The sequence below is a fragment of the Haemaphysalis longicornis genome, unplaced genomic scaffold (assembly GCF_048455015.1).
Source record: "Haemaphysalis longicornis isolate Haplotype H1 unplaced genomic scaffold, Haemaphysalis longicornis Haplotype H1 scaffold_66, whole genome shotgun sequence".
Classification (NCBI taxonomy): Eukaryota; Metazoa; Arthropoda; class Arachnida; order Ixodida; family Ixodidae; genus Haemaphysalis; species Haemaphysalis longicornis.
In genome coordinates this window covers 1,395,758-1,411,457 of record NW_027526417.1, presented here as the reverse complement: position 1 = coordinate 1,411,457, position 15,700 = coordinate 1,395,758, and the positions used below count along the sequence as shown (strand labels likewise).

At 54.4% G+C, this 15,700-nt stretch overlaps 1 protein-coding gene across 3 annotated transcripts in view; it reads right to left on the bottom strand.

Annotated features, from left to right (window-relative positions):
- Mkp3 (Mitogen-activated protein kinase phosphatase 3) overlaps positions 1-15,700 on the bottom strand; it is a 55,196-nt gene that overhangs the window by 18,904 nt on the left and 20,592 nt on the right. For all 3 annotated transcript variants that reach the window (XR_013317195.1, XM_077675578.1, XM_077675576.1), the window contains exon 2: positions 4,430-4,900. Coding sequence is in view for 2 of the 3 variants with exons in the window: in XM_077675578.1 (XP_077531704.1) it covers positions 4,430-4,900 (471 nt within the window). In the remaining variant the exon portion in view is untranslated. The remainder of the gene's footprint in view (positions 1-4,429; positions 4,901-15,700) is intronic.

Below are 15,700 nucleotides of genomic sequence, written 5' to 3'. Positions count from 1 at the left end.
CGGCCAGTCGCAGTTTCGGTTTCAGCGAGTGCCGCGAAACGATGGATTTTGTGGATTTTGTGTTAACAAAGCTGACCACGTGACCGTCGGAGGGATATCACAGAGCAGAGCCGCCGTAGCACTGTCGAATCCGCATCGACGGCAGTTTCTGCGAATGCCCCCACGTACTGATCTCGTGAGGCGCTTAATTAAAAAGTGACCGTGGATGTGACGCAGGCGCTGCGAGTGCAAATGCTACCCGCGGCTAAAGAGCGACGCGCGACGCTCGAGACGGTGGGTGGCAAGACCACGGAGGCAAGACGCGCGCTGGGAGCAGCCGGCCGGTCTGCCTACAGGTCCGCCTACAGATGTGTTCGGCTCAGCACTGCGGCGGATATTCGAGTGCCGCTCTCGTAAGCGGTGCAGATGACAATTTTTAATGCAACCCGCCATCGCATCATTAGCTCCTTTCTCACGTAAGCCACCATGGTCGGGACTTGGGGACAATTTCGTGCAGCGGTAACAAGCTATCACTCGAGCTACCTGCGCCGGCCTGGGCCACTTCGCGGCCGTGGCCGCCGCCTGCACAGCGACCGTGCGGCTAGCTCAGTGAGCTTTTCGTGCCTCCGGCGCGTTTTTGCATCCAATGGTAATAAACAGTAATAGAAACAGAGTGCCTGGAATCGCTGTAGAACTTTGGTCGCGGCCAGCTGCCCGATTAGCTGACGAAATCACGGCGCCTCCGCCGCCAACGATCGGGTCGTTCGTTCTCGAGAGCAGAAGCTCCGCCCTCCGGCCCTCCGATTGGAGCGGCGAGCCGCGCGAGCCGGCGCAAAACGCCGGTAGTGCGGAAGCCGCAAACACAAACTCGTGACGTGTTTGGATGTTGTTTATTTACAATTGCGCGTGGTCCTCTGCTGGCTGCTCGGTTGCGTTTCGCACACTTCAAAACTGATTTTAAATATGTTCTAGGCTGTATTCGCCGCTGATATTTTGCAGATGATGTGTGTGTGTTCCCACCAATCTATCTCCGAAGTTATCTCGCCTTCAAAATTTTGTGTCAGTGCCCCTTTAAAGAGAGAGTGCAGTGTCTATCTCTGTGTTGCAGACAAGTGGTGTTATCTATGTTACTGAGCCTGCGTTAGGGCCAGTTATGCGCGGAGCTGGTTTTTTCCCGCGCCCGATGTTGCCACGCTGCTCGTTTGGCTGAACAGCTGAGCGAGCTGGTGTGGGTGTAACATCTATCTCTTCATCCGACGGCAAAGGAGTAAATGCAGGATCTCCCTCCTTTTGCCGTGGACCTCGGAGAGCACCACTGGTGTTTGCCGCGCGAGCCAATGGCGGCTGTAGCGGTGTTGTGCGCGTAGATGTGGATGCAAGGCTCCCCACCTCGCTGCCCACTGTGCCCAAGGCCGACGGCGCGGCAGGAGCGGAAAGCAAGCCGTCTCCACCTACGGTGTCCGTTGCCACCTCAGCCGCAGTGGAATCCACAGGCTGTGGTACAACATTTTGGGCAGCAGAAGCCAGCCCAGTGGGGGGCGGGGGTGGGACCAGGTCAGCGTTGCTGCACTGGGTCGCCACCGAAACCTGACGCCGCCCCTCCCCCCGGTGAGCAGCGTAAGCGTAACTTCCCGAGGGAAGCATCGAATGTTTTTTCCAAGCTTCTGGTTAAGACAGGTTGTGGGTCACTTTGAGGTTTATGATTTCTTTCTCATTTTTGAATTCTTTGCAAGAACGGGAGTACGCGGCATGGGGTCCTTCACAGTTAACACAGTGAAATTGTGTTGCATTACACTCATCTGTCTGGTGGTCGTGCTTCGAGCATTTTGCACGTGTGTTTTGCCCTTGACAGTTGTTGCTACTGTGCCCGTACTTTGAATTTTTTTTGAAGCAATGTTGCGGGTTTGGGATGTACGCCCTTATCTGACCATGGAGAAACCCGGCTTTGACAGATTCGGGGAGCGTACAACGATCAAAAAGTCAAGATGATTTGTTTGGTTTTGATCTCATTTCCGTCACGCCTCATTGTGATGCGTCTAACATGAGTCACTCTTGCTCACGCAAGCCCTCAAGAATATCTGCCTCAGTTTCAATTATGAGTTCAGTTTCCGAGAGCACACCTTGGCAGCTGTTGAGGGTTCAGTGAGGTGTTACAGTGATCTGTAAGTCACCCATGCTTGTCTGTTTTAGAAGGTTAGCAGATTGTTCCTTAGTTCTGACCTCAATAAGCATGTCACCAGATGCAAGTTTCTTTGCGTCATAGTTCTTTCCAACTATACCTTCCATGAACTTGGCGATCAGGAACACAGATTTCGAAGTTATTGGGCCGGCTTTGTCAGCAGCCTTCATGACTAGGAAGCGAGGAAAGCTGTCAGGGTTGTTGAAAACGAGGTTGGGTAGGGGTTTAAAGATTGCTTCGGTGCTGGCCCTTTTTGGGGCCCGATCATTTGGAAGAAAGGGTTTAGATAATACCATGTAATAATATAATATAATATAAAGATAATATAATATAAAGATAATACCATGCACCATACCAGCATAGTATGGGCGTACTTTCTTCTTTGACTTTACCCTGATGGTCTAAGAGGTCCCGGAGCTCCCTGCCTGGTAAACAGACAGGGAGCCCATCCGCCGCACCTTGACCACGACTGTGATGGCCACCGTTCATAGTTTCTCACCCTCCACCTATAAACACATCGCCATGGTTGACTACAGCTTATGTTTCGGGGCTCGGGGTCCGCGGTGTCGCCAATACCGTCCCCAAGATTACTCAAGGTGCCCCGTGCGGGGCTGTGTTGGTTCATACGAATTTCGGATGATACAAATATTTTTCGCGGTCCCGCGAGATTCGTATCATCAAGATTATACTATAGACACACATTCATCGTGGCACGAATCTTGTCTGGGCTGACTGGTTGTCTTCAGTCAAAGAGCTTGCCGTGCTACGTTGACTTTTCAATCGGCCCGTGTGTTCGTGTAGTTGTTCGCGTATTATCAGAAAGCAATCTCGAGATTCGGCATTCTAGTCGATGGTCACCAGCGGCGTGTTGGACTGGCATGACTATGGCAAGACGCAGAACGAATGGTGCCATGATGGACAGCTCAGGACTTCTCCACTCCCGTTCCGGGTTTGGCGCGTGTCAACAGAAACAAAAATTGCCCCTTTCATGTTATGGTTTGCACAAAAGTCGCATTCGCAAAACGCACTGCATTGCTTGGTAGGGGCCGAACCCACTTGCACGCTTTCCCTACACGGGCTCAGCAACAGATGACAGCAACAGCAGGGTCACTGCAGAGCCGATCGGCCGACCCCTGCCACACCGTTTCCAGCCTCCTCTGCTAGGGCCATGCGCATGCGCAGTAGCGTTGTGGAAGAGGCAGATTTTTATCACGCTCACCATCATCCGTGGCGGCAAGGACTTCCCTGTATATTCCCATCTCATCTCGTCCACATCGCACACGTCCAAGTATTGCGCCCTCGACTGGGACAGTCGCCTTCGACCGGGGAGAAACGTTACGGGAAGTAGACATGGACCCTCGAACATGGCTCCAGGGGTGCAAGTACGACGACTCAGCTCGGGCTGTCATGGCCGCATTATAAATAGACTCCTGCTCTCTGTAAATAGGCCGCTTCACCACTAACCATCGCTCATCTTAATAGTCTTGTCACAACTTAGCAATATTATGGCTCTAATACAAGGCCTGGATATTTGGCTGACCGGAAGAAAAATAGCTCAACGTTCCGAAAATGGCCATTTCAAAAAATTAATTTTTTGGCCAAATTCTGGTATTTCAAGACTTGTGCCCCCTTCTCACTTTGTTAATCATTTATCGTGTCTTATACACGGCTGCTGGCATGCTTTCCATTGCTTCTGGTCTCGGTTGGGCCACGTGTGGTTTTGTGTCATTCATGTCGACGCAGGGTCACTCAAAGGTCACCCTCCAATAAGACATATAAGGCTTTTAGATCAATAACCATTTACTATGCACGGTAATATTTGAAGTCCTTTGCTTGCATGCCCAGGTGAGCAATTATGGTAAGCGTGGGTCTTGATTTGACCAAAAATTGTGCCTTGATAAGGGTGCCTCACAAAGAAGCACTAAAAGACTCCAGTGAGTCTATAAGGTGGAATTGTTTCAACGTAGGAGTTGCTGGGAAATCTAGGGCTGCGTATCAAACAACATATTTTACAGAGCATGACTGAGCATTTCTCACAGGATTCACCATACATATGATCGAACAGAATAATCAAATAGTGTGTTATCATATTGGAATATTCCCCCGGTTAGCCGGCTACAGAAACTAAACACTATAATGAATATCCATTGTTGAAAATCTGGACATCTGGTTCATTGGCCTTCAAGGAGGCCGGCACCATTCCCCTCCAGTTTAAGTGAATTTGGAAGCAATGGTGGGCACTGGGCCCAAAGGCCGCCAGCATTGGCTCACCAATGAAAGCGATGGCCTGGGGAAAGAAGCTGGCCAGGTTCTGGGACCAGTGGTCCTCGATGGGGATCTTCATGTACTTGAGGCCGTGGCCCTCGAAGGCGTTGGCCAGGTTGTGGGTGACGTTGAGCACGTAGCGGATGTTGTGCCGCTCCAGGGAGTCCCGGTCCAGCGAGTTCTCCTCGTTGCCCAGGAACAGGAAGGGCACGATCTGCACGGGGAAGGGCGGGTCCGCGCCCCCGCCAGGGCTCTCCTCCCGGGCCAGGCCGCTGTCGCAGCACCGCTCCTCCTCCCCCCGCGGGGGCGGGCACTCGGACGAGATGCGCAGCGTCTCCAGCCCCAGCAGCGCCCGCGTGGCGCTCACCGACACGGCCCCCCCGCCGCCGCCCGCCAGGGTCACGGCGGCCACGCTGCCACCGCCCGGCTGGTCGTCGCACCACTCCGGGTAGCGCGAGTGGAACTCGGAGAAGCCGCCTGCGCACGTGAAAGGTCGCTCTCTCTCACAATCATGGCCCGTCCAAGTTTCGCAGGTGGACCGGCACAACTGCACGCTACGACCCATGTAGTCTGAGCCCACTATGGCAGCAGAATCCTTCACCACACACCAAGAATGGCCCCAGCTTACAATTGCCCAATCACTGTCCAGCTTCACACTCAAATGGAGCGAGCCGAGCCCAGCCACAGCACAACTGGCTACAAAGCGCCTGCCCCCTTTGGTCTTCACCTCCATTATGAAACCCACCCCTGCAGCACCGAGCTCAAACACACAACCTTGTGCTCAAGAGTGCTGCTGAGCCACAAAGTGGTTGCACTGTCTAGTACTCACTGCATGTACCCTCACACTTTGCTGCACAGCACAAGCCTGGGTTTATCTCTAAAGTTGGGAAGATAAACACTCTTTGCAGTCATCCATCTCTAGTTGGACATGCTGCGCGGCGCTACTTTGCAGCGCTACTTACTCCCAGAATGGACCTTTCTCCAGTAGCGATCTGCGCGTGCGCGGACTGCCGGTCCATCATTCTTGGCCAGCGCCCCCGGCAAAATAAACAAAAGGGTGCCCCTCAGCTTTCTGCTTGGGGAGCGGCTATGCTGCCCACTGCTGCGCGCTCTAACTTTTTCTCTTGCAACAGCTTGTGGTGGGTTTGTACGTGCACACAAAAAAGGCTTTCTAAGGAACGGGGCAAAGACGTTTGAGGCTGACAAACGAAAACTTAAAAAAAAAGAAAAAAGAAAAATGGGCGCTTCGACCACTGCAGATTAGTCAGGGGAACATTCGCCTGCTACCGTAACATTCATGTGAAAGGTATGAGTGATGGATGAGTGCGGGAGGGACTGCAGAACCAGGATATTTTGTGCGCGAGTTCTCCGAGACCAGACTTCCTTGGCGGCATGCCTTACTTAATGGGAAAAGGTCCTTTCTCCCCAAACTCAAAATGTTCATTAGGCCTGCGAAACATGAAGAATAGGTTATGCATGCATGTAGAGCTCTGTAATCTCAAGTGCAGCTAACAAAATGACCAGGAGGCTACCAGAATATGCTGTACATGAGAGGCGTGACAGCCACTAGCGGTATTGTCGAGTAGGTTTGCTGACCACAATATTCTAAACGTAAAAACAGAATATTATACTAACACGAAAAACTGCACCAATGTCGCTAACATTAGCATTAGGAAAACAAGTCAATCAAGAACATTGGCCCAAGATGTGAGGCAAATGGTGCCTGCTCAATTGAAGATGACGGTGTGACAAGTGTGTGGCGCCCCCATCCCTGATATTCATTGGCCTCGCTGGCCTCGTTGGCCTCGCTGGACAACGCCGTGAAGGCAGCGCTGCCGATGGAGGCTGCGGCCAAGGACGCGGGCGAGCTAGCGCGTGCGGCCGGCTCACCGTCGGCGGAGGCGGCGGTGAACAAGATGGCGGCACGGCATGGCAGGTGTGTTCGCTGCGGTGGTGACCACCCCCCCTCCCAGTGCAAGTTCGTGCAAGCGGAGTGCTTTGCGTGCGGAAGAACTGGGCACATTGCTCGGGCGTGCCGAGGGGGGACGACGGCGGACGGACGGAAGCAGCAGCCGGCGTCGAGCACATGTTCCACGCCAGCCCACGGCCAAGGGAGTCGGCGCAAGGGTAGGCGGCGGGGGCGTGCGGCAGCAGCTTCGGGTGCAGCGGCTAGGCTTCACGTCGTGGCCGAAGACTCGCAGATTTTCGACATGTGGCACGCGGGCACAGTGCAGCCGTCGGTGCCACCATACATGCTGACCGTCGAAGTCTGCGGGCGCCCCATTCCCATGGAGCTGGACACGGGGGCCAGTGTGTCGGTCATGGCCGGAAAAGCCTTCAAGCGCACCTTCCCTGGCGTGGCCGTCGAGGCGTCGGGCGTCATGCTGCGCAGCTACCCCGGACAGCTCGCCCAAGTCGAGGGTCAAGCCCAGGTCAGCGTCCGCCTTGGCGACAGGGAGGCCACCCTGCCCCTGTACTTGACCAAGGGGTCGTCACCGACGCTGCTGGGCCGGAACTGGATCCAGGCTTTGGGCTTGCGGCTGCCTGAGTACCAGGAAGCAGTGTGTGCGGTGGAATACGTCCCGAGCCTCCTGACCAAGTTCAAGGCCCTGTTCCAGCCCGGGGTGGGCACATTCACCGGCACGGCGGCAAGCATTCATGTCCCAGAGGGAGCCAAGCCCCGGTTTTTCAAGCCGCGCCCGCTGCCATTCGCCTTGAAGGACGGGGTCACCCAGGAGCTGCAACGGCTGCAGCGAGACGAGATCCTGGTGCCCGTCAAATCTTCGGAGTGGGCTGCTCCCATCGTGCCAGTCCTGAAGCAAGACGGCAGTGTAAGGATCTGCGGGGACTTCAAGGTCACCATCAACCCCGTCGCTACGGTCGAGAAGTACCCGCTGCCACGCATTGAAGATCTCTGGTCGGCGCTGTCCGGGGGACAGAAGTTCACCAAGCTCGACCTCAGAGATGCATACCAGCAGCTGGTGCTCCAGGAGTCGTCCCGGAAGTATGTCACCATTTCGACAACGCTGGGACTCTTCCAGTACACGCGCCTACCGTTCGGCGTGGCCTCAGCTCCTGCCATTTTCCAGAGAGAGATGGACAACCTGTTCAGGGGCATGAGGCACGTGGCGGTGTACTTGGACGACATCCTGGTGACCGGTACCGACGACGAAGACCACCTGCAGAACCTACACAACGTCCTGGCACGACTGCAGGATGCTGGGCTGAAGCTCAAGCTGGAGAAGTGCGTGTTCTTGGCCCCCAGCGTTGAGTACCTGGGCCATATCATTTCCCAGGCAGGCCTAGCCCCGGCACCCCGCAAGGTTGAGGCGGTGCTCAAGGCGCCCAAGCCCCAGAACAAGAAGGAGCTGCAGAGCTACCTGGGCCTGGTAAACTTCTACAGGAGCTTCCTGCCGAACCTGTCATCGCATCTGCAGCCACTGCATCTTCTGCTTCGAGATGGACAGCAGTGGGCCTGGGAGAAGGAGCAGGACTTGGCCTTCCAGCGCAGCAAGGAGCTCATCACCAAGGCTCCGGTGCTGGTGCACTTCGATCCGGCCAAGCCTGTCGTCCTGACCGTAGATGCGTCACCGTACGGCGTGGGAGCCGTCCTGGCCCACCGGGAGAAGGATGGCCAGGAACGCCCTGTATCGTTTGCGTCCCGTCGGCTTCATGCGGCAGAGCAGCGTTACAGCCAGCTGGACAAAGAAGGCCTGGCCCTCATGTTCGGGGTCGAGCGCTTCCACCAGTACCTGTGGGGCCGGAAGTTTGAGGCGGTCACGGACCACAAGCCGCTGCTGGGACTGCTGGGGCCTGACAAGGCGGTTCCAGTGCAGGCATCGCCTCGAGTGGTGCGCTGGGCCTTGAGGCTCGCGGCCTACAGCTACCGGCTGGTCTACCGTCCGGGAAAGGACCTGGTACCTGCTGACGCCCTGAGCCGACTGCCCCTGCCGGAGGTGCCTGCTGCAGTTCCTGAACCTGCCGAAGTGTTCATGCTGGAGCACGCTTACCCGGAGGTGCTGTCCAGATCGGCAGTGTCGCAGGCAACCAGCCGGGACCCAGTCCTGTCGCAGGTGGTCAAGGCGGTGTCCCGAGGGGAGGAGTTGGCTGAGCGGACGTACAGCCACAAAGCCGGCGAGCTGAGCCTGCAGCAGGGCTGCCTGCTGTGGGGCTCCAGAGTGGTGATTACGCAGAGCCTGCGGTCCAGGGTCCTGCAGTTGCTGCACGCGGGTCATCCAGGCGTGGAGAAGACCAAGATGGTGGCCCGGTCCCACGTTTGGTGGCCTGGGCTGGACCAGGACATTGCTCACATGGTGCAGAGCTGCCAAGTCTGCCAGGAGAACGAGCGAGCCTCGCGCCATGTGGAGATCACCCCCTGGCCGTTCCCGGAGAGACCCTGGTCCCGCCTGCACGTCGACTTCGGAGGCCCTTTCAAGGGCCACTACTTCCTGGTGGTGGTGGACGCCTTTTCCAAGTGGGTGGAGGTGCTGCCGGTCACCACTCCCTCGGCAAGAGCAACCATTGCGGCGCTGCGGCAAGTCTTCGCAGCCCAGGGGTTGCCGGACGTCATCGTGTCCGACAACGGTCCCGCTTTCGCCAGCGAGGAGTACCTGGCCTGGCTGACGAAGAACGGAATCCGTCGGATGATGGTTCCGCCGTACCACCTTGCGTCGAATGGTGCTGCCGAGCGGGTGGTGCAAACAGTGAAAGACAAGCTCAAGAAGAGCCAGGCTGGGGATTTCCAGACACAGGTTGCCCGGTTCCTCTTCCAGTACCGGACCACACCCCACGACGTCACGGGCCGTGCCCCCTGTGAGCTCCTGTTGGGCCGGATGGTGAAGACACCGTTGGACGTGTTACACCCCGACCTCCGGTCCACAGCGCTCCTGAAGCAGCTGAAGCAGAAGCTGGCGGCTGACCGAGGTTGCCGTCCTGGGCCCTTACTCCGGTCTTCGCCAGGAACTTCCGGCCTGGTCCACGCTGGTCTGCCGGGCACGTGGTCTCTCCTGCCAGTGCATCGTCACTGCTCGTTCGCATGTCGGACGGGACCGCGTGGCACCGGCACGCTGGCCATGTGAGGCCTCGCCTGGCGACCCCAGCCGCCCCTTCAGGAAGCCAGCAGGCAGGGGAGCCAACCACACCGACCGCTGCCAGCACAGCACCAGGGGCTGGTGCTACTTGCGCAACTGTGGCGCCACCTGCAAGCCCGGGGCCACCTGCAAGGCCAACAACTGGTGCGAGTGTGACCCAGGCAGCACCTAATGCTGCCACAACGGCTTCGACACCTGTGCTCCGGTGGAGTGAGAGACAGCGGAGACCGCCGAACCGTTACTCGCCGGGGTGACAGGTGTTGTTTGGTGTTTGTGTAGGACAAACAAACTTGGGGGTGAGGGGTGTGACAAGTGTGTGGCGCCCCCCATCCCTGATATTCGTTGGCCGCTAAGTTCAGTGGCCCCACCAGGCTCGGTGGGCAACCTTGTGTGTGGCCGGGCAATAAACACCGCCGAGCACGGCTGCTCGGGGGTCAGTCACCGTCACCACCAGCACGCTGCATGTCGTCTCTCGGCTGGAGGGTACCCCTACCCTCACAGGTTCACGAACGCCGGTCTAAATCGTGACAGACGCAATCCTTCGAGCGGCAGTTGCTTTTATTTCCTTGTTTTGTAGATACCACATAAACAGGACAGACTATAGGTCGGCAGCCTTTGCTTGATGTGAAAAGATGTGACAAGGTCCCCAGAACAGCTTTTTTGTTATTCCAAGTCCTTGCCCGTCATGGGCACCCCCTCTGCTGAAGTCACTCATCATGGCCCTGGGAGCTTTCGCTCACCTTCACTATAGCACACCCAAAACCTAGGACCTTCCCAGTTTTTGGTACTTTGCAGCCGAAGGGGCACTACCAATCTTGCCAGAAATCCGAGAAGAAAGTCCACCCGCTTTCAATATTCATGAAATTATTTCTTGAGAAGGCGGCCCAGTGAGTTCCGCAAAACTGCTGGACGTTTTTCTCGGACAAACCAAACTGGCCCTCCGGCAAATTCCCACTACACTTTGAACACGCCGAGTTCCCGTGGACAGCCTGCTGTGTTGACACAGTACAGAACACGGAAGAAATCAATGTGCAGCTCTGCCATACATTCAGTATGGTGCTCGCACTCCCATGGTTGCCCGAATAAATTTAAGTTCAGCCTGTGACCGCCAACAGAGGCGTTTTTCAAGCGCACTATTTGGGGAGACAGTTCTCACTATATATTCAGCTCTGAGCGACCCGTTCCCGTTCTCATGGCCACACCTGCCTGCACTGCAAATCACGGGGCTGCGCGTTGCTGCCTACAAAGCAGTGGCTGGCTGGCCCAAACAATGGCGGCCGCAGAGGTGAGTGGGCCACTCATTCCTTTTCAGTGGGGCCCTTTGGCCCCACTCTGTCCACGAGAGCTGTCAATAATTCATGAAGGCCTGCCCCTGGTGTGCTTGCAATGCTGCAACAGACTGCTACCTTCGACCCTGCACTCTGCTTGAAAACGCAGCCAGAGAGTGGCTCCTGCACGACGATACAGTGTGTGCCACAGTGAGGCAATACCGTGCTGAGCGAAACCGGTGCAGCAGGCGGTTGATATGCGTAGATGCTGTGAGCGTAGCAGCTCGCTAATCCAGCACAGAACACGGGTGTTTTTCTCTGAAGATGATCGTGCGATGTTCAGCAACAGCAAACTCATGCTGTAGATGCAATGTGAGCCCCCTACATCATTGTGGCTTTGTTCATTTTCCTCTCCTCATCTCCGATCGTGCCACTTCCAGAAAGACACCCGAGGGAAGCAGCCCTAGAGCTTCTTTGCAACACAAGCGCACAGCCTCTTTATGGTGCTGCCACATTTCACCACCACTTGTAAGAAAAATGATGCAGTGCTCTTGTTACACTCACCACGTTTCTATCTTTGACACTTTGGCTAAACTTTGACGCTTTTGTAAACAGCAAATTTTATATGGCAATTCTTGTCAAACAGCAACTCCCAGCCAGTTTCCAGTGCCAAAGGCTCGTGAAATCTTTCACAGCATACTTTCGGGCAATGATTTGCACGAACCCAAGTGGCCAATGTGTGACACTATCTTTCCACGAAAAGATTACAGTGCATGCTGACTTCTGTGACAGAGATATTTTTGCTAACAGACAATGCATCAGTGCATGAGGTGGTGGTGAGGAATGTGATATGAGGAGCAAATATAACTACCGAATGGTGCCGTTAGCAGAAGTGAAGCAAGAAATTTTTAAAAACACATGTTCCCAGTTTGCCAGTGATGACAAGAAGGAGTGTCAATCAAACAATGCTCCCACAGTGGTGTAACGATCTTGGTGGGCAGGCTACAACAATGTAAAAGCTTGCTGTCCCCAGAGAAGTGTGAACAGAAGCAGTATTCTGCTTGTTACAGTGGTATACTGCTTCTGTTCTTCAAAACGAATAATGAAATATAGGTTTCAAGAAGAATAAATGACAAACCCTTTCCTCCTTGGCCTTCCTTGGCGTTCTTGACTGCTGGCCTTTCTTTCTGTGTGAGTTTATTCAACAAGCCCCTCATTTGTAATTCTGATTCGCTACATGCACAATGAGGGCCTCGGTTCTGGCAGTCGTCGCGCCATAGGAAGCGCAAGAGGGTTCCCCACTGGAGTCACAGCCCAGGGGTTAAAAAGAAGCTCCCCTTCACCCCAAGTAGTTGGAGGGGCACTGCCCCCCCCCCCCCCCCCAGGTGCAGGAAACCATTGCACTCACGTAAATACTTGCAAAGCCTCCCTGATAGCGTAGTTGGTACGGCATCGCACCAGTACTGCAAAGGTTGTGGGTTCGGGTTCCGCCTGCTTTCTTTCTTCTGTCCAACGTTTCAAGAAGACTAAATAAATTACAAGCCCTTCTGCCTTTCCCCAGTGTTCTCGACTGCCAAACTTTGTGTGTTTATTCAACGAGCCTCCCTCATTTCCAATTCTGATATGCTATATATATATATGTGTACGGTAATGGCTAGATGGAATTGTCAGGGTGCGTGGAGGAAAAGGAGAGAGCCCTAGCATCCCTGATGCATTGCGCCATTTTCAGGGCGTCCAGAGTCTTGGTTTTTTATAGCCACGGTGGCCCGATTAGGCAAAATGCCACGGACAGTTGCCCTTTCACGGCGTGCCGACAGAGCTGTGGGTGTGAACAGAATTCAAGGTCCCAGTGAACGTCATCAGCCGCTCCCTTGAACGGAGGAGAATGAGAGGGGGCAGTGGGCCCAGTGGATGGCAGGGCGATTTCGAGGTATCCCACAATATTATCATGTATCACACAAAATCAGTTTCGGGCATTTGGGGAATGTCGGAGCACATTCCAGGTGACTGTGTCCACAAGGGATGGCCAGACTTCTTTTAGCCGAAGTTGGCTGACTGTTTACATAAGATGAATAAAACACACAGGGGACCTTGCACTTGTCTTGGTAACATCCCATGTGTATTCTATTTTTATGTCAGTGCAATACACCATGAACCATTTACAATTCAAGGCCCCATACTTGAGCTAAATCTCCCAATAAGAATTACGCAAGCTGGCTGATTCACTTCTTCAGCACCCTTTTTCATACCAACTGCATCGAAATTCTTGAAAATGCAAAATTAGTTATCTCACAATACGCAAAGTAACCGCGAAAAGCTCATGAAAATTGATATCTTCTTCTGGGAGAATGAAAATGGGCGTGCCAGTAGTGGCGACGGCTCCTTGATACCGTGCAATGCATGTGATTATGGACGGTGCATTGCGCAGTTTGACCATCACACATGCTAGTGCTCTACAAAAGTGGCCTCTTGGTGTGACAAATGACAAAAAAAAAATCCCGCCATCTCTACGAGGTGAATGATGATGAGAGAGGCAAAGCTGAAATGCTTATCGGTGAAACCGTGAAACAATGTTATAGGTCTTCTTGACGGCGCGCACCGGCAAAAAAAAAACTTGTTTATGCAAGTAATTAGTAAGAAGACTTCATTAAAGTTTGATTACTGTAGTCACCACACCAAACTTTCCAAAGTCACACTACAAATATAGATACACTGCAATTCGAAAGCTTGTTTTCCTCGGAAGAGCTTTAAAACTTTCAACCCCCTCAATCCATCTTCTTTCATATTGTTACGGTGACATGAAGGAAGACGCGAAGCCAAGAGGTACAAGAGGTATCCACACAGTGTATTTACAATACCGCGCAGGCAAGGCGCAAGATCCTCTTCTACTTCTTGGACTCGTTTTCCGAGTCCAAGCGTGCTACCGTCATCTTCTTTAGGCTAGTACCTGGCACATGTCCCAATGTGGTACAGAGGCTCTGCACGAGCTCTTCCTCTGCTTTGCCTCTTCGGCTAAGACACCGTAGCATAACACATTGGCGGAAAGCGTCGCCTCGGTGCTAATTATGGCGACGCCGGGTGTGGACCGGTTCCCCCCCCCCCGTTCAACAACGTCCATTGTTGAACGGGGGGGACGCTGGCGATGGCATGGCCGGCAATATTTCGTACGTGACATCAGTCACTTGTCGGTAAGGACCAGAATAGGGAAAGAGGAATTTTTCAGAAAGTCTCACGCCAGGACAAGTGGTCCCAGCGGAAAGTAAAGGTTTCGGTGTCGAGGAGTCGTGACGCGCCTTTTGGGAGACTTGTGGGAGAGGAGGTTAGAGCGGGCAAGTTGGCGAGCGCGGTCGGCACGAGCGATGGCGGCTTCGGCATACTCAGTTGCGGGCTGAGAAGGCGGTAAACGGGTGTCAAGCGGCACAGCTGGCTCGCGGCCGTAGAACAAGTAGAATGGGGACGAGCCTGCTGTATTGTGACGGGACAAATTGAAAGCGAATGTGACACAAGGCAACGCCACATCCCAGTCGCGATGGTCGGTGGAGACATACATAGACAACATGTCTGTAAGCGTCCGGTTGAGCCTCTCCGTGAGGCCGTTGGTCTGCAGGTGGTAAGCAGTTGTGACCTTGTGTTGTGTTGCGCACACACGAAGAAGGCCCTCAACAACTCGGGACAAGAAATAGCGGCCTCGATCAGTAAGAAGCTGGCGAGGTGCTCCATGAAAAAGAATGACATCCATGATAAAGAATGACATCGCATATAAGGAAGTCGGCAACGTCGGATGCACAGCTGGTGGGAAGAGCACGGGTAATGGCGCAGCGAAGGTAGACACCGGGAAGGGACCGAGGAGATCGACACCAACACGATAAAAGGGCTCAGTGAGGATGTCTAATGGTTGTGGGTGACGCGGTGGGCTTCTTGCGGTGTTGGCATAGGTCACACGTGGCCACATAATGTGTTACAGGACGGTAAAGGCCAGGCCAAAAAAACTGACGACGCACACGGTCATAAGTGCGAGAAACACCCAGGTGACCAGCCGTAGGTGGGTCGGGAAGTTGTCCGAGGACGTCCAAACGAAGGTGGTCAGGGACAACAAGCAGAAGCTCAGGGCCATCTGGACGGAGATTCTGGCGGTAAAGGATGTCATCCTGGAGTCGAAGCAGATGCGTGCTAGGTGCAGGGGAGCGGATGGTGAGACTGCCGATGATGGATTGCAAAGAGGGATCGCGACGCTGCTCATCACCCATGTGGAGCAATCCCGAAATGGATAGCGAGCAGGATTGGGGCAGAGGGTCAACCGGATAACGAGACAGACAGTCAGCATCATGGTGAAGGCGACCAGATTTCTAGACGACGGAGAAAGAATAGTCTTGAAGGCCCAGCGACCGAAGAGAGCCAACATAACGCATGATGATCTGTGACAATGGTGAAGGGCCGTCTGTACAGGTAGGGGCGAAGCTTTCCAATGGCCCACACAAGTGCAAGGCATTCCCGCTCGGTGATAGAGTAGTTGCGTCCGGCGGGGGAGAGGAGGCGACTGGCGTACGCGATAACGCGGTCGTGGCCACCCTGGCATCCGTGCACACTTCGGCGGGAGCGGCCGCGTTGAAGTGGGCTAAAATTGGGGATGACGTAAGGAGGGATATTAGGGTGTGTGTAAAGGCCTCGTCTTGGTCGATATCCCAGTAGAACTCGACGTCTTTCTTGAGAAGGCCAGTGACAGGACGGGCGATATCAGCAAAGCTTTTGATAAAACGTCTAAAATAAGAACAAAGCCCGACAAAGCTACGGACGGCGTCTATAGAACACGGAACCGGAAAGTTCTTCACGGCAAAGACTTTGTCTGGGTCAGGCTGAACTCCTTCAGCGCCGACAAGATGGTCAAGAATCGTAATGCGGCGGCGAGCAAATCGACATTT